Raw genomic sequence first — 22520 nt, forward strand, 5'->3', positions numbered from 1 at the left:
GGGGTATATGTCTTTATCAATACAAATTGCACCCTACTTATACTTTCTTATTCTTTGAAATTCTTATTCATGTCCTTTCCTATATCATCTGTAGAGAAACTATCCCCGGCAGTGAAATCCATCTTCTAGATATTTTATATTCCCTGGCTACCAATGTAAGATCCATGCAATTTAAATGGTTCAGTGGATAGAGTACTGAGCCTGGAGTCAGGAATATCTAAGTTCAAATCTAGCCTCAGACATTTACTAGCTGTGTGATCCTGGGCAAGGCTTCTAACGTCTGTCTCATTTTCCTCAACTATAAAATGGAAGTCCTAACAATGCATACCACTTAGAGTTGTTGTGAGGATCAACTTGAGATGATATTTGTAAGGCACTTAGCATAGTATCTGGCACCCTACTTTCTTCCTTCCTTCCTTCATTTCTTCCTTTCTTCCTTCCTTCATGCCTTCCTTCCTTTCTTTCTTTCTTCCTTCCTTCATTTCTTCCTTCCTTCCTTCTTTCCTTTCCTCCTTCCTCCTTCCTTTGAGGAGAAATGTGTCTTTGTATAAATTTCTCAGCGTTGTATAAATACCAATGAAATATCTCTCAGTTTCCTGTGCTTAGCACTTGCTATATGATGTCCATGTTGCTTATCCCTTGAATATTTTATGTTCAGTGATAGGCCCTGATATATTTATTACATTTAATACTAGTAATCCTCCATGCCAACTATGCACTCCTTCCTTATCTCTGCTTTTCAAAATCCTTATCTACCTTTAATGTTCAGCTCAAGCCCTTTCTCTACCACAAAGCCATCTCTGATCTCTCTCCCTGATGGCCAATGTTCTCTACCTCCTTAGATAACTATTATTTTCTAGGAAATGTTGATGGGCAATACGTTGTAATAGAGGGAACACTGGCTCAAATCCCAGCTACTTATATGGCCTGGGCCATATCATTTAATACCCCTGGGTACTCATGTGCTAAATTAAATCTTTGGACTCGATCACCTCAAAGATCCCTTGCAGAGCTCAGTCTAGGAGCATATGATCTTTCATCTGAACATGTCACGTCTCTGTTTAAAAAACTTCAGTAGTTCCCTATTACACTAGGATAAAATGCAGATGACTCAATCAGATCCTTAAGGATTCTGACTCTAACTTATATCTTTCTTATTACCTCCCTTTGTGTTCTTTATTTTCCACTCAAATTGAATAATTTGCTATTCCCAGAGTTCAGGGAGCAATCCGCTGTCTATATATATTTGCCCAAGCTCTGGCCCATTTTTAGTAGTAATTCTCTTCTTATCATGTGTTTTTCAGAATCCTTATCTTCATTCAAATGTCAATTCTAGGGCCACCTTTTCTGTGAAGTCATCCTTGATCCCACTACCTATTAGTCCACTTTCATTCTCTATTCAGAGATTCTCTTTGGCTCATTTCTCCTGTTCCCTCTTTACTTCCTGCCTTGTTTTCTAATTCTCTGTGTCCATCTTGTATCCTTCTAGTGGACTCTGGATTAATTGGGGGTAGAATGTTTCATTTTTATCTTTGTGTCTTCTACACCTATCACAGTACCTTATACATATGTGTTTAGTAAGTACTTCCTGAATTAAAAAAAAAGATCTACTTGGTTCTGTTTGACTCTAATCCTTTTAATAACATGTTTTGATTAGATGCCTGAAACCTTAAGTTCATATTGGATGCTGTACTGATTTATAAAGTTTTTATATGAGAAATAGTTTAACTAACTGGATATATTCTCAAGGAGAGTGATCTCCAAAGTAGAGGCTTAGCACCCCTAGGGAGTCAAGACATTAACCCAAGGGGTGCCCCACAGGATTCTAAACTGGGCTCTCTTCTCCCTCAATACTATTTCACTTGGTAATCCATCAGATCCCATGAATTTAATTTCCATCTCTATGCTGATAAATCTATCCTTCCCTATCCTCTCTGCTAACCTCCAATCTGGCATGTCCAACTGCCTTTCAGACGTCTTGAACTGATAACCAATGGACATCTTACACTCAATATATCCAAAACTGAACTCTTCATCTTTCCCCTTAAACCTTCCCCCTCCTCCCTATTACTACAGAGGAGAACACCATTCTCCCAGTCCCTCAGGCTCTTAACCAAGGAATCATCCAGGACTCCTCACTGTCTACCCCCAACATCTAGTCTTTTGCCAAAGACTCTTGATTTCATCTTTGCAGCATCTCTTGAATATGATCCCTCCTTTTATGCATTGCTGCCACCACTAGGCTGGTGCAAGCCCTCATCACTTCATACTTAGACTATTACAGTAGCCTGCTGGTGGGGTCTTCTACCTCAAATCGCTCCCTAGTCTGATTCAACCTCCATTTAGCCATTTAAGTGATTCTCTGGAAGCACAGATCAGATCATGTCACCATCTACTCTCTCTCCTCTCATGCTTTCCAAACTCTAGGGGTTTCCTATCCTTCTCTGGGATCAAATACAAAATCATGTTTGGCATTCAAAGCTCTTCATAACGTGGTCCCTTCTTACCTTTCCAGGTTTCTTACACCTTACTCCCCAACACATTCTCTTCAATCCAGTAACACCAGCCTCTTGGTTCTTTCGTGAATGAGACACTCCATTTCTTGACTCCCAAGTACTTTCTATAGCTATCCCCTAAGTCTGGAATATTCTTCCTCTTCCACATTGACTACTAATCTTTCTGATTTATAGTTTCATTTTTACAAGCCTTTCTCAAACCCTCTTAATCCCAGTGCCTTTCCTCTGTTAATAATTTCCTATATATATTGTATATAGCTTATTGTATACATTTGCTAGCTGTCTTTGCAATTAGATTGTAAGCTTCTTGAGAATAGAGATATTCTTTGCCTCTTTTTGTATCCCCAGTGCCTAGCATACAGTAGACAATAAGACTGACTCAGAAGGAACTGTGGTCTGACCCCAAGGCATGTGGGATCAGCCAACTCAAAGGTGGGGAGATAAGCCATCATATACCCTTTTTGCTAGTTCTAGTTTCAAACACAATCATACCTACCCTGATTTTCTAAAACTTCTTCCTTCTAACCTCTCCCTCTGCCCTCAGGCTCCCAATCTTCCACCTCCTGGGCTAGGTGTCAACACCTTCAAGAAGTAGTAAGCTAAACTAACTTGGCAACCTACAGCAGCTGTCCAGATGTCCTTGGAAAAAGTCTGGCCCTCCCCCAGTCTTCACCCCAATTTGGAGGCAATAATCAGTGTGAAGGGCCCTCAAGATCCTCCTTCCATTTTTTGTAGGATGAGTTGGTATGGATCATTTGTGATTTGGCTCCTTCTATTAGCTTTTCTCCCAAATGAATTCATCCTTTAAACTCTTTTATTCTTTCTTAAAAACACCACCACCACTTTCCATCCTCTTCTCTCTACTAACCCAGCTGACACTGATTTAGACACTTGTTCCAATTTCCTCCTAGCTTTTGAGCTGTCCCTGCTCTACTTCATTCTTCAGACAACTCTCAAAGTGATCATTCTAAAGTGCAGGTCTGACAGTGTCACTCCCCTACTCAGTAAACTCCAGTGGCTCCCTATTCACTCTAGAATCAATAGTTATTTCATTTTTCTCATTCTTTAAAAATGTCTGTTTTGTGTGAGGTTTTGAGTGTACATGATAATTTGTGTAGTTGTACATACATATATTTTGTAATTAAGGGCATATTTGGAATTGTGCTCAAAAAATTTTTTTACCAATGGGGAGGGCAATCAAAAAAGTTTCGAGATCACCAGTCTAAAATAACCCTACCATCTTTTTAGCTTAGCTTTATTTTCAAATAAAGAGAATCATATTCTATTTATGACATGAAACAGGTTACTAAATATACTATAGATGTGATGAAATATTAGACTATACCTTGTGGTCCATATTCTTTCAGCTTTTTCCCCAGTATGATGTCAGGAGTTAAGTGAATTCTCTCTCCCTTATCTCCACACTGTCCAAACTGGTCAGTTCGTGGAGCATCATTGCCTGGGGGATTGGGGACATCAATGACGATATCTGCCTAGAAATGTTTTTAAAAGAATTTTTGTTACATAGAATATAATAAACAAAAATCACAATATTTAGATTTTTTGAAAGCTTCTCCCCAAATCTAATTATTAGAGAATCATGTTTAAAAAATTTTTTAAATCACAATGAAGGTTTAATAAAAATGGGAGTTTGATGATCTTACATTTTTGTAGGTCTCAAGTTTTGGTTTCTCATAGTCTGGTTTTGTCTGCCATGTCTCAGGAATCAAGATGGAGACACCTTTGAAGTAAAATCGTTTTTCTGTGGCTCCATATAGGTAATTTGAAGCCTCCGAAACCATGTCCTGTGTGAAAAGAAGAAATCCATCAGAATACTTGAGAGCTGACTGAGGGATAAACCAATCAATCATTTAACTTCACATGAAGGTACAAAAATACCACAGTATTTTAACCAAATGAAAATGGAAAAATGTGAAAATGCTTGTACTATTCAATCTGGCTTACACTATTTTTCTTTCATGTCCTGGTCATAAATGCTATTTTAGAAAAGACCACAGTACAATGTCCCTTCTGATGGACTCCCAGCATTCCTACTCAGCACTATGGCCATGGGAAGCACTTCAAACCAACCTTTCCTCCTATCTCCACTCCTGTATACATAATGTTAAATACATACATGCATAGGGTATTCTCATGTACAAAACCACGAGGAATCAGGGGTAAATCATTAAAAAATAAGAATTAAAAAAAAACAAAACTTGTGCTTAAGTTTTTATTTCTCTAAAAAAAAATCAGTCTACAGCTTTGTTATAGTTACTTCTATATTTTAATGCATCTGAACTCTTTGATGTGGATATTCTCTCCACCTGTTTATACAGCCCATCCATGCCTTTTCATTATGTGTGCCTCTTGTCCATGCCTTTCCATAAATTCTCATTAGAACATCAACTAATGTGGTAGAGGTCTTTTCTTTAAAACTCTGATGGAATATTGATAGAACATACAAGCTTTTCATTAATCTTGTGATTTGTAAACTCTCATCATTTATTTGAATGGAAACTCCTAGAGAGGATGGATTATTTCATTCTTTGCATTTGTATCTTCTCTACTTGGCATAATCATAATAGGTGCTTGCCTCACAATTAGATAGCTTTTTAATAAGGGACAAATTGGGATATCTTGAGGATCTTTGCTCAAGAGTCTCTGGGCTTTATTGTGAAACTTGGTAGCTTTGGAATTCAATTCTAAGCCATCCAAGATTTGATACATTTCCTAGTGGGATCCTGAGGCTGTTTTTCTCCACCCTCAGTGTCTCTAAGGGACTTTTCAGTCAACATGACACAATTCAGTTAAATTCAGTTCAACAAATAGCTTTTAAGTACCTAACATTTTGAAACGCCACTAGGGAGTCAAAGATGGATACCACACAGACCCTGCTATTTAGAACCTTTATTTATTTAGAACTAAGAATTACAGTCTAATGGTTGGGGGAAAGACATATATACAAAGAGTACAAGTGAATATGGATAACTCTGGAATAAAAGAGAATCTTGGCATAAATGCAAGGAAGTACCCAATGTATTTTGAGAAATGTGAATCCTGACCCCTTCCATCTAAGACTTCATAGAGGAGGTGACATTGGTTGTGTGACCCTCAACAAATCATTTTACCTCTCACTATCCCTAGCAACTTTCTAAGACCATCAGAGAACAGATAACAATCTCTATTGGTATATCAGGGTCCTAGACTGTGTACATTTTTAAAAAAAGCTTTGATAACTATATTTTGCTATAATTGATTTCCTTTGTAATTCTATGAATTTTATGTATTTAAAAACATTATTCTAAAAGGAACCAAATGGTTTTACTACACTAACAAAGGTTACAAGACAGAAAACAATTAATTAGAAACATCTTTGTAGAGGGAGATTTCTGACCAAGGATTCCCTATACCTATGAAAACACTCATCTGGACCACTCTCCACCTCCCAAAACCCCCAAATACAAGAATCTAAAATAAGATAATTTATTTTTAATGAAAAAATTAGTCATAGACTCTAAAAACAGTAAAAGTATTGGTTCCTTGAGAAAGGAATCTTTCCTATTAGGTTACTGAAAGGAAATATCTCATATTTTCTAAGAAATTAGAATTGGTAATGAGATATTTTTGGTCCTCAGAAATCAATTATTGAGAAGTATTAATTGAATAATTTACATATTCCAGGCACTATTCTAAACTCTAAGGATTCAAAGACATTGTAATAATAATAGCAATAACTATAAGGCTAATATAATAATAGAATAACATTAACAAGAGCATTTATATAGCACTTTAAGGTTTAGAGGTTTGCAAAGCACTTTATATGTGTTCTTATCATATTTGATCCTCACATTCCTTAGTACAAAGTGAGATAAGTAATATATGATCTCTATTCTATTATGGATGAAGTTCCAAAACTAGTAAATGCCCTTCCTTTGTGTCAGGCTTTCTCTCAGATGTCAAACAGATGCCCCACTTCCAAGGATCCTTTACTTCTTTAAGGAAAGAATTTCTGGTAGGCAATAATCTCTCTGGGGAAACCCTGAAACCGTGGTGTTTCCAGTCAAAGAAGGCGTATCTCTGCCTAAGGCACACTGGGCATTATTATCCCTGACTTATAGTCGATACAACTGATGATGCTCTGAGGAGTTAATAAACAAATAGAGGGAAAGCCCAGATTTTCTATCTCTTTTTCCTATGACCAACTACATCTTCCCAAACCATTCTTTAGCTGAAAGCAAATCCTCTCCCAATGAGAACACATGTATTATTTCAATATTCTTACCTTTATGTGTTGAATGAGTTTATCATCCTCTTGCAAAGCTGGGTCAATAGCAATGACAATATTTTCATAGCCATTATTATTCAGCTCAATCAGGGAAGCACCTGCTCCCTGCAGCAGGTACAAAGACAGGATAAAGACAAAATTCTTAAAGGACCTCATCTTGCATGTCAGGAAAGATTGATCTAGGAGGCCCCTTTCTTAAGGTGTCCCTCTCTTACTCTATCTTTATATATATATTTCATTTTCCAGGTTTTCAGTGTTGGTTTATTATTGCCCTTTGAACCCTCTTCCAGCTAAATATTCTACATTTTTATCACTATTATGCTTGTCTCTAATTCAGGGATCAATAACATGGCCCCAAATTTTGTGTACACTCAAATATTTCACTTTGGACAAGGCATTGTGCTATAATCAATATGCCCCACCCGTATGTTGGGATTGAGGGTGTGGGAGTCCCACACCTAGTTTACCAGAATGTACCCACACTCATATACAATCAGAACAGCTGGTTAGCCAAGGCAGATATTGTTCTTACAACTGTTTGCCCTTTCTGGGACCCTAATCCTCCCCAAAGATGTCTGGCCAAATTCAACTAACAGTTATCAAGGTGCAAAAGATGTAGTGGGAAGAGCATGAAATTTGGAATTATGAGACTTAGGTTTGAATTCTTTCCCCTTTCCCCCATTTACTTCCTTGTGGCTTTGGGTGAATTACATTAATTCTCTTGATACCAGTGTCCTTATGGGAAAAATTATGATATCCATACACCTATGGCTTATGACCATCAATGCGTTGTCTTTCCATGTTAGAATATAAGATTTAAAACAGGACAGGGCCTCTCTTGCTTGCTTATATTTGTATCCCCAGCACTTAGCAGAGTACTTAAAAATACTTTATCTATTTGCTCATATATATCCATATCTATCTTTCTATCTATCTATCTTTCTATCTATCTATCTATCTATCTATCTATCTATCTATCTATCTATCTATCTATCTATCTATCTATCTATCTATCTAACCTCTCCCTGCATCGAATTCCTCAACTGTAAAGTAGCAATAACAGTTGCCCTAAGATTGTAAAGACCAAATGAGCTATCGTTAGTAAAGTACTTTGAAAACCTTTGAGTGCCAAAGAAATAAAAAATATTATTATCCATATCTTTTTATCCATCTCTGTGTGCCTCTGTTTCCTTAGCTGCAAACTACAGTGGTTAGATCTAGTAATCTCTAATTTCCAATCAAGTTTTAAATTTTGGCTCTGTCAACCCTATCTGATCAAAACATCCCAACTGATAATGTTCAAATGCTTGGTTCAATGCTTGCTGGCATTGAAAACTCTCCATTTCATTCTATTTACCACCCCTGTCTTATTATTACACTTCTCTGCTCCCTCCAGATGTATAGTTCTGCCCCTCCTCTTATCCTTAGACTATGCTGACCCTAAGTTGCTTTTAGAGAATCTCAGACTGAGCTAGAAGAGGTATCAGAGGCCATTTTTCTCCATTCCTTAATTACATAAAAGAAGAAACTGGCCCTGGACATTATAAGCTTTTATTTTCCATCTCAGTTCTCAAAAATATTTCTCTTCTTAAGGTAATCCAAATATACTTTATTTCAGGGATTAGTCCAATGCTGGCATCTTATTGTCTAACTGACAAAAGTTTTGAAGGAATTGGCTGGGAAGGGAAAGTTGGAGGACCATACATACCCTGAATTCCAGCAATTTCCCTTAACATGGGTTAAGTGACTTGAACAAAGTCACAGGGTTAGTTAATGGCAGAAAGATTCCAAGACCAATGGACTTTGCAATATTATCTTTAGTTGAAAGGAGGTAGCACAGATAACAAATCTTTGCAAACCAGCTACATAAATGCTAGCCATTATTGTTATTATCAGTCAGTTCACTCTATTTGAAATGAAGCTAGGACATTTTTGAGTAAATACCATGAAAATAACAGTAATATATAATTTATGGGCATATTCAAAATGTTTACCTCTTAGGTGCTATAACTAGCAGTTCTAACATTTACCTACTGGGTTTTGCCTGAAAAAAAAAAGATACACTGATAAGGGGCCATACAAATAAGATAAGAAAACTACCTAAAATTGGTCAAGTTTTCCTGGATCACACCTAGGAACAAACTGGAAAAAGAGAGATGAGCAACAATATGGAAACTATTTCTACTAACATGCAAACTAAGTTAATTTTTTTATTCTTTCCTATACATAGTTGCCTTAGGGCTTTTCATAGCACTGATAGACTAAATAATCACTTGATGTTGCCTTGATTGAAACAGACTGTTGCTATACAACCCCAACCAGAAGATTCATGCTATTGCAGCTATAATATGAACTGTTCTTGGAGCTGCAGGTGAGAGTTGCATGGCAGGTAGATACCAAAGGTTGATGAACAACTCTGAAAGGGCTTGGCTCACACAAGAGGTGGACTAGTCCTCCCTGAACACCCCATATATCCATGGTCATGAAATTGGCTGAAGCAGGTACTGTGGAGTGCTTAGAGCTTGGTCAGACATCCAACATGCCATGGTCATCCTCTGCATCCTGGGCCATAGGAGTCATCCTGTATAGGGGGCCTGCCTCTATGTGATTTTGGGAGTCCTGAGTGGCATGGTAGCATAGGATGGTTAAAGCAGGAGAAAGAAAATTAGAACAACTGACTAGTGGTTAGCCCATGCTGTTCTGAATTCTGTGGGCTTGGGAGTTTATTATATACTGATTTCAAGCAAAGAACAAAAAGAGTCACAGTTGTGAAGGGGTAATAAATCACACATAACCCATTGAAGTCTAAAGAGTAAAGGTGCAAAGACAAATGGTCAAATTCCAACCACCAACTTAGTAGGGGATAATTCTGGGAGCGGAAATACCCCATGGAGATGCTCACCAATCAAATCCTGCATTTGGCCAAATGAAGTCCAGACTAAAGGAGCCAGTTCTAATCTAAATATGCAATCTTATCTAAGTAACATTTGTTAGGATTCAGGCTTCTCAATTATCAAGGAAAGGAATCATCAACTCAGTAGATGCTGGTCTGCCACTTCAAAGCTCTCCAATAAGAATTCTAAGAAAGGTGGGGATCAAAGACTGAGTCAAAAGAAGAGCCTCAGATTTTTATCTTAGATGACCCATTCTGTCTGTCCTGACAAGCAGTGCAGAAAAATCATACACACAGTTTTACTTTCCGATGATTTTATAATGGGATCCAGATAAAATATCTGTTACAGACTCTGTTTCTCTAAATGACTCCTAATAGCCTCTTGGAGGGATCAAGTTTATTTTGGATTAACCTACCTGCTTGTACCAGAGCTTTTCTGGACTCAGGTGACCAGAACCAAACACAAAGACTGCCTCAGTCTGGATTGGTCACGTAGGGAATCCAGATAATAGGCCCTAAATTTGATCCTATTTCTCCAATGGCTTTTCTACGTCCAACGGCTCTCCACAATCCTGACTTTGTCTTGCCATTGGACTTCAATGACTTTGGAAGAGAGAAAGTGAAGTCAATGACTTTGTGCAACTCTGCTCTATTTACACCCAGTTCATGTGGGAGTCAAAAGACTGTGATGTCATTGGTCCTCTTTGAAATGAAGGATGAACAACAACAACAATGGAAGAGTTGTCAAGGTTAATAAGGGATGGCTTGTGTCATAATTAGACTCTGGGAGCCAAGAGTCGCACCTTGATTGACAGGTGAAGACAGTTGGAGACATCAGAATGTTCCCAGAGGCCATGAGGACAGGAGGAAAGGCAGTTGGGCAGAGAGGGAATAAATACCCTGGGCAGCCCCTGACAGGGATCCTTGGACCCTTTTGTCTTTGGGGGACCCTTTTGGCTTTGACTTTGGCTTTGCTTTGGCTGAGTTTTGCCTAAACTCTTGCCTTAGACCTTTGATCTTGAACATTGATTGACCTGTGAGTCACACCGTGGATCCTCTGATTCTCTCTGAATCCATAGATATTTAGGCACCTAAACCATCTCTAGATATTTAGGTATCCCGGGGCCCAAGGTGGGGGGATCCAGGAAGTGGGTAGGAGAAGAAGAAGAGGGTGGTAAGGGTGGTATTTCCTGAAGGCTGTAGGACTGGCACAACAACTAGCAGTGAGAAGCTGAGAGAAATCATCAACATTTGTGTCATCCAAACAGTTTGCTTACTCTGGTTTGGCTGTGGCCAGGCTGAGCCAGAGGAGATGAAGAACAAGCCCAGCCTACAGTCCTGAGGGATTATTGTCATAGATTTAGTGATAGGGTCTCCTATTCTCCAAACCATTCCTGATCATTCCTTTCCCTTGTATACAACATAGATAAAAGTTATTAAGTACCTTCCTGGAGTAGTTATTCCATCACTACTCTGGGGAGGGAGCAATGCAGTCAGATGAACATTATCCAAGGCTGATAGAGCCCAATACTTATAATAATCAACCCCAGGAGGGACCTGAAAGGGTTACCCATCCACTGACTTTTAGGGATCCTGCCTGGGCACTGTTATAAAGAAGGGCAGTTATTATAACATCCAGCTGAGTGGCAGGACTTGGGTGTCCCTGCACCAGCCATTAGGGGAACCAAACCACAGCTTCCTCAGATTATATACAGATTAATAACAACTATAATAACTAGCCTTAGTAATATTAGTAGCAGTATAGAGATTATCCTCTCTATCTTCTTTATTTTTATAACACTTGTGGATGTAGTGGGGTAGTTTATCAAGAATAATTCATTTTTTCCCCAGAGGTAAAAGTTTTATAGATTGTGAAGATACACAATAAATGAGTAAAAAGTATAAGAATGAAAGCACTAGCAGAGAACATAGATTCCTAAGGATATTTGTGAGCCAGGGAAATATAAAACCAGAATTTAATTGCCTTCTAAAGGTAAGTACCTTAATGGATGGGCAATTATTCTTTTTATTAGTTTAGTTCTTTGGGATTCAGGAGGGAAGATTCTATGTGGATCCTCCTTAATGCAGATTATAGTCCCCCACATCTCCCTGCTTTGTGCTATTCTTTTCCAAGTTCTTCCATGAATCCCTCGAGAAATCTATTTAGTATCCTAGAAACCTTCTTTTTAATTTATTCATGTCTTTGTAGTAACAAGATGCAATCTGGTATAATTGATAAAGAACTGTCCTTGGAGTCAGGAAAATCAGATTTACAATTCTACCTCTAACATACAATGACTGTGTGATCCTAGTTAAGACATGTAACTTCTTAATGCTCTGGGCAACTCTCTAAGACTGTAAGTGGCAGAGGAAGTGCCCAACTCCATGGGTAGAAGGAGTTTTTCACCTGGTAGTTCCAGGTCCAGTTTGGATCTCTATCCCTCGGAAGTACCACTATACCATTTAGACAGCCTATCTTTTATCACTCATTCCTAACTTTGGTTTTGATCCTCCAAGTCCTCCATGATGTCATTTAGGGCTCTTCTTAATTAGAATTCAATCTTGGGAATATGCTTCTATGTACTTATTTTTGCTCTGTGTCTCAGTGGCACAGTGGGTAAGAGTGCCAGATCTGAAGTCAGGAAGACCTGAGTTCAAATTTGGCATCAGACACTTACTAGCTGTAATCATGGGCAAGTCATATAACTTATGTTTGCCTCAGTTCCTTCATCTGTAAAATGGAGATAATAATAGTTCTTTCCTCCTAGGGTTATTGTGAGGATCAAATGAAATAATAAGTGCAAGGTGCTTAGTGCAGTTCCTGACACATAGTAGGTGCTATCTAAATGTTAACTATTATCATTACATGTCTTTCTATTAACTTTTGGGTTGTTTCTAATCTTAACTCTCCTGAGATCATGGTGCTTTATGACTGACAGTCACTAAGAGAATAGCTTGTCACTATAGCAAACAATTGGTGATCTTTAAAAATCACTAGTTTTCCAAATGAGCATAATTAGAGAAGAGCTTATTGTTTGTTCCATCAGACATATACAAATATGCATATTGATGGAGTAATTCCACTAATAGACTGCCAATCCACCAGCGCATCTGGGAAATGAGAGTTTTTCATCCATTTTGTTTATCTACTATATTTGGTTAGATGAATCTTCTCACTGTGGCTTTTGCTGAGGAGTATTTGCAGTATTCTGGGAGATTATTTAATTAGCACAATGTAATCTGTGAATATGAATATTTAGAGAACCTGACTTAAAATAAGAGGAAGTAATAAAACATGAATACAAAAGCCCAAGGTGGTGTTCTATGATCAATATGGTATGTTTTAAAGTTCGGAATGATCTGAAGCTGGAAAAGAGACCTAAGGACAACCTAAAAGAACTTTTTTGTTGTTGCTATATTTGAGAAAAGAGACAGATTAGAAATACATGGAGTCCATGCCCAGGCACATGGGATGATAATAATTGTCAGCAGAGAAAAGAATTATCTTATTCTTATTTTGTTTTCTCTGAGAAGAGTTTGGTTAAATGTAAAGAGGCCTCACAGATATTCCTTGGAGAGAAAAAGAAAGCAGTTGGCAGAGATGGTTTTACCATATGCCTGAAGGCAATAAAAAACAATTTCATGAGACATTTGTCATCACATATTGTGATGTTCATGATAAATATTTACAAAAGGACCACCATGAAACTCCTTGTGTCTTATAGGCCTATATCCAGGTCAGGGGATGAAAAAGTAGAGCAATTCTACCAAGAAATTCATAAGATGCTTCAAATTAAGTCAACATAGTCTTTGGTGCTCAGTGACTTCAATATAAAGGTGGAAATAGTTAATAGTGTCAAGAAATCTATTGGAAAACATAGGATAGGAATAAGGAAAGAGGAATGGGAGAAAGCAAAGGTACTACACAGAAGCCTCATGCATGTACACCATGGGAAAAGAATTGTTAGGCACTGAATATAGTCAACACAAAATACATTACAAAAAATTAAATTGATATATTTTTACAGGTATTTATAGATAAGAAGAAGAATCATTGATTTGGGAGTCAGTCCAGAATCCACTTATCTGTATACAGTTTGATCCCCAGTTTGTTAAAGCATAGCTATGAATTAGTATGAAGCTAGAAGAAGAAAGCCTAATAATGAGAAAAATAATGGGGCATGCAATGGAAACAATGGACCTATTCATATGTTAATAAGATGTGATGGTTAATTATATATTTTAGTATCTGTATATGTGTATGAAGTGTAATGCAGGGCTAACTGCAATACAAGGGATGGAGTGTAGATGGTATTAGGCCAGACCTAGGGGCCCTTAAGCAGATGTAGAAGTTGGTATGTGTAACAGGAGTCCTGCACATAAGCTGAATGAGAGGCAGATGAAACTCTCTCACTAGCAAAGCCAAGACCCCTTTAAGATCAGGATTCTCTGCCCTGGGAGATGGAAACAATTCTAATTGGACAGTTGGTGTAGTCTCCAGGAAGGAGGTTGGCACTTCTTGAAACTAACTGTTTAATAAAAGTTTGCCAACTAGAGCTAATAATCTGATCTGACTGCTGGTGATACTTGGCCTTTGATAAATGTAAAAGCAATGACTTAAAAGATCTTTAAGCTAGAGATTAAATGGGTTTATTGTTAACTAAATTGAATCAGGTAAAAGGGAGTTGGAAAGTAGGTGAGGTAAGCTAAGATCTTGATTAAATAATATCACCGAACTACTTTAGGAAATATTGAAAGGTCTTCATAGGTGCAGCAGTATAAGAAAGCCTTGAGGACAATCTCTGCTCTGATACTCTTGGCTGCCAGATGGTGATGTCTTGACAGTAGAATTTGTCTCTTGGTTACAATAAGGGTTGTTGGGTATGCCAGTGAGCTGTTGTAATTGGCTAGCTATGGTAGTTGTTCCTTCCTGCTTAAAGAATCTACCCCAAAACCACCCAGACCACCCTTTTCCTCCCTAACCCTGAAGATCAGAGCCAGAAGTGAAGTCAGGGGTCTGGGGACCCCCTTTTATACCCTTGCTTCAACTGTCACCCTGGCACCCAGCCTGGGTCCTCTGCCAGGTTCTGTGTTATATATTGGCAACTGCCAGCTTGCAACCCATGAAAACAGGTTACAGGATTTTATACATAACAGAAGGTGTATATATGATACATATACACATATTTATACTCATGTACTTTAATAAATCAATATAACACATGGAAGATAAAGAGAAAAGTGATGTGATATGCAGTTTCTATTTTAACCTGAAGAATCTCTGGACCCATTGTCAGGAAGACCTGAGTTCAAATCCAACCTCAGATACTTACTAGTTGTGTGACCTGGGGCAAATCACCTAACCTGTATGCCTCAGTTTCCTCATCTGAAAAATGAGGATAATAGAAGCACCTACCTCCCAGGGTTGTTTTGAGCATCGAATGAGATCATATTAACAAAGCACTGACCATAGTTCTTGGCACAAAGTAAGGGCTATATAAATTTTAGCTCTTATTAGGCATTATTATTATCTATAAAGCATTCAAAAACCTACTTCTCTCTCCTGTGTGTTTTATCTTATTGCCAATGGCTTCACTCTTCGCTGTCTGGGTTCTCAAAAGCTACATCCATGGGAATCCCTACACCAAGCCAAAAAAAGCCTCAAGTGTGAGTTAGCCCAGTGATTGTTTCTCATTTGAGGACCAGCCTCTAAATTAGGGGAAGCTCATTGCCAAGTGGACCTCAGGGTGGCCTTAGCAACGACTCTCGATGCCATCTACAGAGACAGAAAGATCTCATAACCTATGTGAATGGAAGCAGCATCTACGTGGATGAAATACCACATACTTGAGATACCAAAGCACGATTTTAATTTTAATTTTATTTTTATACGGTTGGCAAGAGAGGCAAAGGGACAAAGTAGACAGAGAGCTCACCTCGGTCAGGGAGACCCAGGCTCTGGTGCCTCTTTCTCTACCTATCCAGTGAGTGACCCCTATCAGGGCTTTAGGCCACTCTCTCAGACCCCAAGTCGCAGGGCAGTTTCTGACCTCCCTGGCAGAGGGAGCTTCCTCACTGGGAGCTCCCTAAGCCAGTAAGAGCCCAAGTTCAGTCTCTACACATATTTCTGGTGTGCTTTTGTGAAATCCGAGTGCCTCTGTCTCTAGGCAAAAAGGTACTTAACAGCTAGGGCAAATAGCCTCCTGACCTTTATTTACAACAGTTTGGTGCTATTAGCCTTCTTTCTTGATCTCTTCTTCCTGCTTAAAGTACAATGTGCCAGGCATATCATAAAACAAATAGTCATTATCAATCCAATGGCTGTTAAAACACCTTTTAGGATAAGAGATTCTCGAGCAGTAACAGGAGAAACATTCTGGGGAACAACCAGGGCCGCTTGAACTATATTGGACACCTGGCCCCACAGGGAGGCTTCATCCACCGCTCGGATGGCTAAATAGACTCTGTTGCCTTCTCCTGCCTCCTCATCAAGCTCATGCTGTTGCTCCTTGGTCAGCAGTGCCGGGGTGAAGACAAACATCTCTCTGGAGCTGGCCCGTTGGGGAATCAGCTGGGAAACGTTGACCAAAATGGTGTTCCCAAAGTCATCTTTTATTTTCTGGAGACTTTTACTCATTCTTACTTCATAACTTGCAGCTGAAATTAGAAATACCCATCAATTGGTAAACATTTATTAAGTGTGTGTTATGTGTTGGGCAACATGTTGAGGGCTGAGGAGACAAAAAGAGACAAAAATAGTCTCTGCCATCAAGGAGCCTAGAATGGAACCTATCAGTTGTGATCATTGTAGCAATTGGAGTAGGTTCTATTAAATAATGTTTGTCATGGGTTCAGGAAGGTTTGGATTCAAATCTCATCTCAGGCACTTGCTAAGCAGATGAGCTTGTGTAAGTCACTCAACATATCTGAACGTTGGTTCCTTCTTCTGAAAAATGGGGCAATAATAGCAACTATCTCATAGTGTTCTTGTGAAGATGCAAATAATAATGTGTGTAAAGTTTCTGTAAACCTTAAAGAGCTACTAAATGAAAAAAAAATCATTTTTTGGCCTGATCTGTCAACTTATTGTTCTAAGGACCTCCTGGTGAGGAAATTCCCTCTTCTAATGCACATCAGCATGTAAATACTCTGGAACTTAGAGCCTTTCCTAAAGGGCACTTAGACAAGTAACTGACTTCCCCAGGCACACAGCCAGTAGAGAAGAGACTTGAACTCATGTCTTCCTAATTCTGAGATCAATTCTCTAGCTCCTTTAATACAATGTCTCTTATAATGATTATATGTGTTTGCCTATATATATGTAGGCAGATATACATATATTATACAACTTGTAAGATGGAAATATAAATTGAAAAATATTTATTGACTAGCTACTATAACAATAATTCTATCATAAATATCTAATATTAGATAACACATGGAAGGTAAAGAGAAAAGTGATATGATATGCAGTTTCTATTTTAACCTGAAGAATCTCTCTGTATTCTACAAAATAAAATTTAAAAAAAGCATACATGGTGTAGGTACACATTTTATAATAATTAATACTTTATAATTAAATAGTATAATGATATACTTTAATATAATCTTGAATAATGAAAGTTTCTAATCCTGAGTTGTAATGACAGCGAAACACATACTCTGAAGGGCTAAAAGATGACAGCCCTGCTGGGTTCCTGATCTATGAGGCTCTACCAATAATTAGCCGTACTAGCTGTACAATACTGGGCCAGTCACTTCTCTTTAAAATAAGAGAGTGGACCAAAAGTTCTCTCAGCTGTTAGAGCTATGCAATTACTTAGTTCTAGAAGTCTGTCCAAACCAAACAATCATCCTATCTCCAAGAATGAGAGCAATTTACCCTTTGAGAAAAGTACCTGAGACACTTTGCTTCCTCCCTTTGTGTGATTCTTACTGTTATACATGTGAGAACCAAGAGGGCCATGAACAGAGCTGTCTCTTTTTGGATTACAAAGAATATAAGCAACATTTGCTTTCAAACTTAGAGAATAGACAACTGTCCTTATGGCCTTCTTCTAGATTGTCCTCTAAAGTCTATGGCCTTCATAGCAGCAGAGGTCTCCCATGCTACAATTCCTCCCCATCCAGACCTTGGTCAAGCTGTCACTGGACTCTGCCTAGGGTCCGCTCCTCGCTGACCTTCTCAGATCTCTTACTAGAAAACATTTCCTACCTACTCAAATTTTCCTTGAGAACTTTGGGTTTTTCCTTAGTTCTCATCACAGTGTACCTAAAAATCATTTTATCTGCATACATATCATTCCTCTCTGGTAAATTATAAGGACTGTGAAGATGGGCTATCATTTTTTATCAGGATATTGATGAACTGAAGAATGTTCAGAGGAAAGGAGTCAGGAATAATCAAAAGATTGAGGTTTTTCCCATATGAAGACTGGCCAAAGGAACTCTCACAGCTGTTTCTTGTTTGGTTTCAACTCTACCAGTATTATCATCACTCTTACCTCCCTTACTTTCTGGTTCATTCCCCTTTACTGCTTCTTTTTGTGTATCATCTTCCCCCATTAAGTTGTAAACTCCTTGAGGACAGGGACTTTATTTCTCCATACCCCCAACACTTAGTACAGTGCCTGGCATATAGCAAGCTCTTCATGTTTATTGTATTGTACTATAAGAGACCCTATGTGGACAGTGGATTTTAATAACAAGGAAATGGAAGCAAAGTGGGTAAGTTTTGATTGGGAAATGAACAAACTGCATAGAAATGGTATGGAACATGATTGCACCATAAGAAATGAGGAATATGAAAAATTCAGAGAAACTTGTATGACCTGATAATAGAGCCACATAAGCAGAACCTGAACAATTTAAAAAATGGCCATGAAAATATTAAGGGAAACAATACTCAAGGACCTTAGAACTTATATCAGGGGATTGATCAACTATGACTTGAGAGAACTGAGAGTTAAATCCTGCATTCCCCCCTCACTAGGAAGGTGGTGGACAACAGGTACAAAATGAGGCATATGTTTTCCAGATATGTTCAATGTTTTTGGCTTATTTTGGTTGGCTGCAGTTATTTTGTTATAAGAAAGGATTCTATGGAAAAAAGGATGGACATGGGGAAATGACTGAGAAATGATAGTGATATAAAAAGAAATTCATAAAATATTTTATTAAAAGACTGGGAGGAGTTCCAGGCGAACTGGAGAGACCTCCGGGAACAGATGCAGAGCAAAAGGAGCAGAGCCAGAAGAACATTGTACACAGAGACTGATATACTGTGGTAAAATTGAATGTAATGGACCTCTGTACCAGCAGCAATACAATGACCCAGGACAATTCTGAGGGATTTATGGTAAAGAAAGCTACCCACATTCAGAGGAAGGACTGCAGGAGAGGAAACATATAAGAAAAACAACTGCTTGAACGCATGGGTCGGGGTGGACATGATTGAGGGTGTGAACTCGAAACTACCACACCAATGCAACTACCAACAATTTGGAAATTGGTCTTGATCAAGGACACATGACAAAACTAGTGGAAATGTGCATGGGCCATGGGTGGGGGGAGTGCGGGGGACGAAGGGGAAAGTAGGAGCATGAATCATGTAACCATGTTAAAAATGAATATTAATAAATGCTTGAAAAAAAAAAGACTGGGTGATGGTGTGGGGAGGATCTTAGACTTATAGCCTGAAGGGACCTTAGCGGTCTAGTCCAATCTCCTCATTTGACAAGTGAGAAAGTAAGTTGAATTACCAACATTTTTACAGGTAATAGGTAATCACAAAGCTTTTGAACCCAGATCCTTTGACTTTAAAGTCAACAATTACATCATGCTTGAATAATTTTCTTCAAGTATTTGAAGGACTATCACATAGTCCACTTGTCCCTACAAGGCAAAACTAGGAGGACTGGGTGTAAATTACAAAGAAGACATATAAAGAAGAGCTTCCTCACCATTAGGACTCTCCCTGTATGGAATGGTCTGCCTTGGGAGGGAATGGGTTTTCCTTTCCTGGGAAGGGATCTTTAAGTAGAGGCTGAGAGACCCTCTTAGTCAGGTTATTAATTCTTTTCAGATATGCACGGGACCAACCAGCTAGTCACTGGGATCCATTCCAACTCTGAGATTCTGGAACTCCACAAAGTGCTCTCATTTTCCACTTAAAGAGAAAATACAGTGAAGCTGTCCTTCATTTTAGAGCACAAACATAAGTCTAGAAAAAATGGTTTCCAGTTATTTTCATGAGTGAACTTTATGCTCAGGTCATGTTTGGCATTGAGAAACTATCATAAAAAAGTTATCTGAGTTTCCTACTTTTATCTCTAACTTAACAGTGGAAACTAAAAGAAGCCTATTCTCATAATGAGTTATAAAACATGCCCTTGAAGATAATATAGTTTAAGTTATATACACAACAGTCTATCCTGTATAATTAGGGATCTTTTCTGGAGACTAGAGGTACAGAAGGATTGGTTGAAATGAAAATCTTCAGTATTTCTGAGGCATTTGATTTTAGTGGACTTCAAAGTGAACAGGAGTCAGCAGTATGATATAACAGGCTGGAAACTAGTGAAATATCAAGCTGCATTGAGGGAAGAATAAAGACCAGGAGCAGAGAGGTGACAGTACTGCTGAAATCTGTCATTGTCACATATTGGCTATCATTTATAGGAACCACATTTTAGGTCAGACATTAGTAAGCTGGAGACTGTCCGGCCAGGATGGCGAAGTTTGATCTTGAGTCCATGTTTAATGAGAGTCAGATAATGCCTAAGCCAGAGAAGAGAAGCTTTAGCAGGGCCTTGATAGCTGTCTTCAAGTATTTGAAAAACTTTCATAGCAAAGACAGATTAAACTTGTCCTGTTTGGTTCCAGAGGACTAAAAGAAGGTAGATGTTAGAAACAGGTTGAGTCTAAAGACATGCTTCTTAGAACTATCCAAAAGAACAGAAATGCAGTGGAAAAATATATGATCAATCATGTAGTGCGATATGGATATAATTGGGGTTTTGATGTTAAAGGATCACACTATTGCACATATGGATAACATGGAAGTGGGTTTTGAACAATGATACATGTATAACCCAGTGGAACTGCTTGTCAGCTCTGAGAGGGGGGAGGCAATAGTAGGGGAAAGGGATCATCAATCATGTAACCATGGAAAAATATTCTAAATAAAAATTAAAAAAAAAAGCAACAACTATCCAACAGTAGAACAGCTGCCTCTGGTGGGGGGGTTCACTCTCCCTAAAGTTCTTCAAGGAAAGACTAGATGATCATTTGATGGGCACATTGTAAGGGGCATCCTTCAGGTAAAGGTTGGACTTTCTGACCATTGAGGTTCCTTCCAATTCTAGGAATTTCTAATATTTAAATTTTTCATTCATTTTTATAATTTTTTTTCTCAGCCAGATTTCCTATGTGTGTATGAAATTTTCTCTTCCTCCCTTTCCTGCATCACACGCTTGACCTCATCTCCTTTTGACCTGAAAATCACTGGGTGAATTGAGTCAGGAGGGTAGAACAGCAGCTGGAAAAATGAAGCAACAGAATCAAGAGATTGAGAGATAGGGGGCAGGGTGATTTGCCCTGCACTGTCCCCCTTGGACTACCCCTCTAGGCAGCCCAGGAAAAATAGAAAGCCATGGTTGGCTCCTGAGATGTGATGTGTGAGAGGTAGAGGGCAGAGAATAGGTTTGAAAAACTAAGGCAAAAGCAGATTTCTCTTTCTTCTCTTTCAGGTTTGTTGCTGACTAGATGGCCTTGTGAATGTGGCTAGGAGGCCTTATGATGGACACCATTAGCAAACTAAATGGAGCAATAAGGAAAATAACCTATATATTTCTCTTATTTTTCTATCCTTTCCCCCCACTACCTTTGATTAATAAAATTATTAATTTGTATCCAGTCTCATAATTTTTAATCTTATACCTATACTGCTGCATAAGTCCTTAATTTGGAAAAGAAGCTACATGCGAACCACTTCAGCATCAAAGATGATAAAAGAACTTGTGTATTTTTGTCCTTCCTATTGAACTAGCTCTGTTCTTCACTAAAATGGCTCATCCAAAGTGGTGGACAAAAGAGGAATTTTTGACTTTTACCAAATAGGAGACAGGAGGAGATTAGTTTTAATCTAGTCCTTCATTAAACCTTCATTATTCCAAGGAAGGGAAAATACAATTGTCTGCCTCCTAACTGGAGATGAAGAAAGAGCTAGGTGGTTACACCCTTCTCCCCATTTCAGTGGCTGCAGTAATTAATCTCAAAAAAGGAAATTATCCAAGAAAACTGCCCTGATATTCTTGAACAGTAGGATAAATTAGAGATCCACACATTACCTCCTGCATTAAATCCCCAATTGGCAATGCCCAGGAATGTTATAGCCAAGTTGAAGAACTTCCAGGCCAAGGAAAAGATACTACAAACTGCTAAAAAGAAACAATTCAGATATCATGGAGCCATAGTAGGATTACTCAGTACCTGGATACATCCACACTGAAGGACTTGAAGGCATAGAATCTGATATTCTGAAAAGCAAGAGAACTGGGTTGACAACCAAGAATCAACTACCTAGCAAAACTGGTTATATTCTTGCAGGGGAAAGTATGGTCATTTAATAAAAGAGAAGATTTCCAAGCATTCCTGAAGAAAAGACAAGACTTAAACAGAAAATATGATGCCCAGATAGAGAACTCAAGAGAATCACCAAAAAGTAATTTAGAAAGGGGGAAAAATAAGAGACCCAATAAATTGAAATATTTTGTATTCCTATATGAAAAGATGATATTGATAACTCTTAAAAAGTGTTATT

At 38.3% G+C, this 22520-nt stretch overlaps 2 protein-coding genes across 2 annotated transcripts in view; both read right to left on the reverse strand.

Moving 5' to 3' along the window:
- LOC123245857 (calcium-activated chloride channel regulator 1-like) overlaps positions 1 to 6960 on the reverse strand; it is a 32450-nt gene extending 25490 nt beyond the window's left edge. Inside the window, exons 1-3 of the mRNA XM_044674849.1 lie at positions 6802 to 6960; positions 4181 to 4321; positions 3862 to 4009 (exon numbers count right to left, since the gene is read on the reverse strand). Of these exons, the coding sequence (XP_044530784.1) occupies positions 3862 to 4009; positions 4181 to 4321; positions 6802 to 6960 (448 nt within the window). The remainder of the gene's footprint in view (positions 1 to 3861; positions 4010 to 4180; positions 4322 to 6801) is intronic.
- An 8604-nt stretch (positions 6961 to 15564) lies between these two features.
- Positions 15565 to 22520, reverse strand: part of CLCA2 (chloride channel accessory 2) — a 54830-nt gene continuing 47874 nt past the window's right edge. The window contains exon 14 of the mRNA XM_044674093.1: positions 15565 to 16354. Coding sequence (XP_044530028.1) covers positions 15912 to 16354 — 443 coding nt within the window. The 3' untranslated portion in view covers positions 15565 to 15911. The remainder of the gene's footprint in view (positions 16355 to 22520) is intronic.

The sequence above is a fragment of the Gracilinanus agilis genome, chromosome 4, assembly GCF_016433145.1.
Source record: "Gracilinanus agilis isolate LMUSP501 chromosome 4, AgileGrace, whole genome shotgun sequence".
In the NCBI taxonomy this organism is placed as follows: domain Eukaryota; kingdom Metazoa; phylum Chordata; class Mammalia; order Didelphimorphia; family Didelphidae; genus Gracilinanus; species Gracilinanus agilis.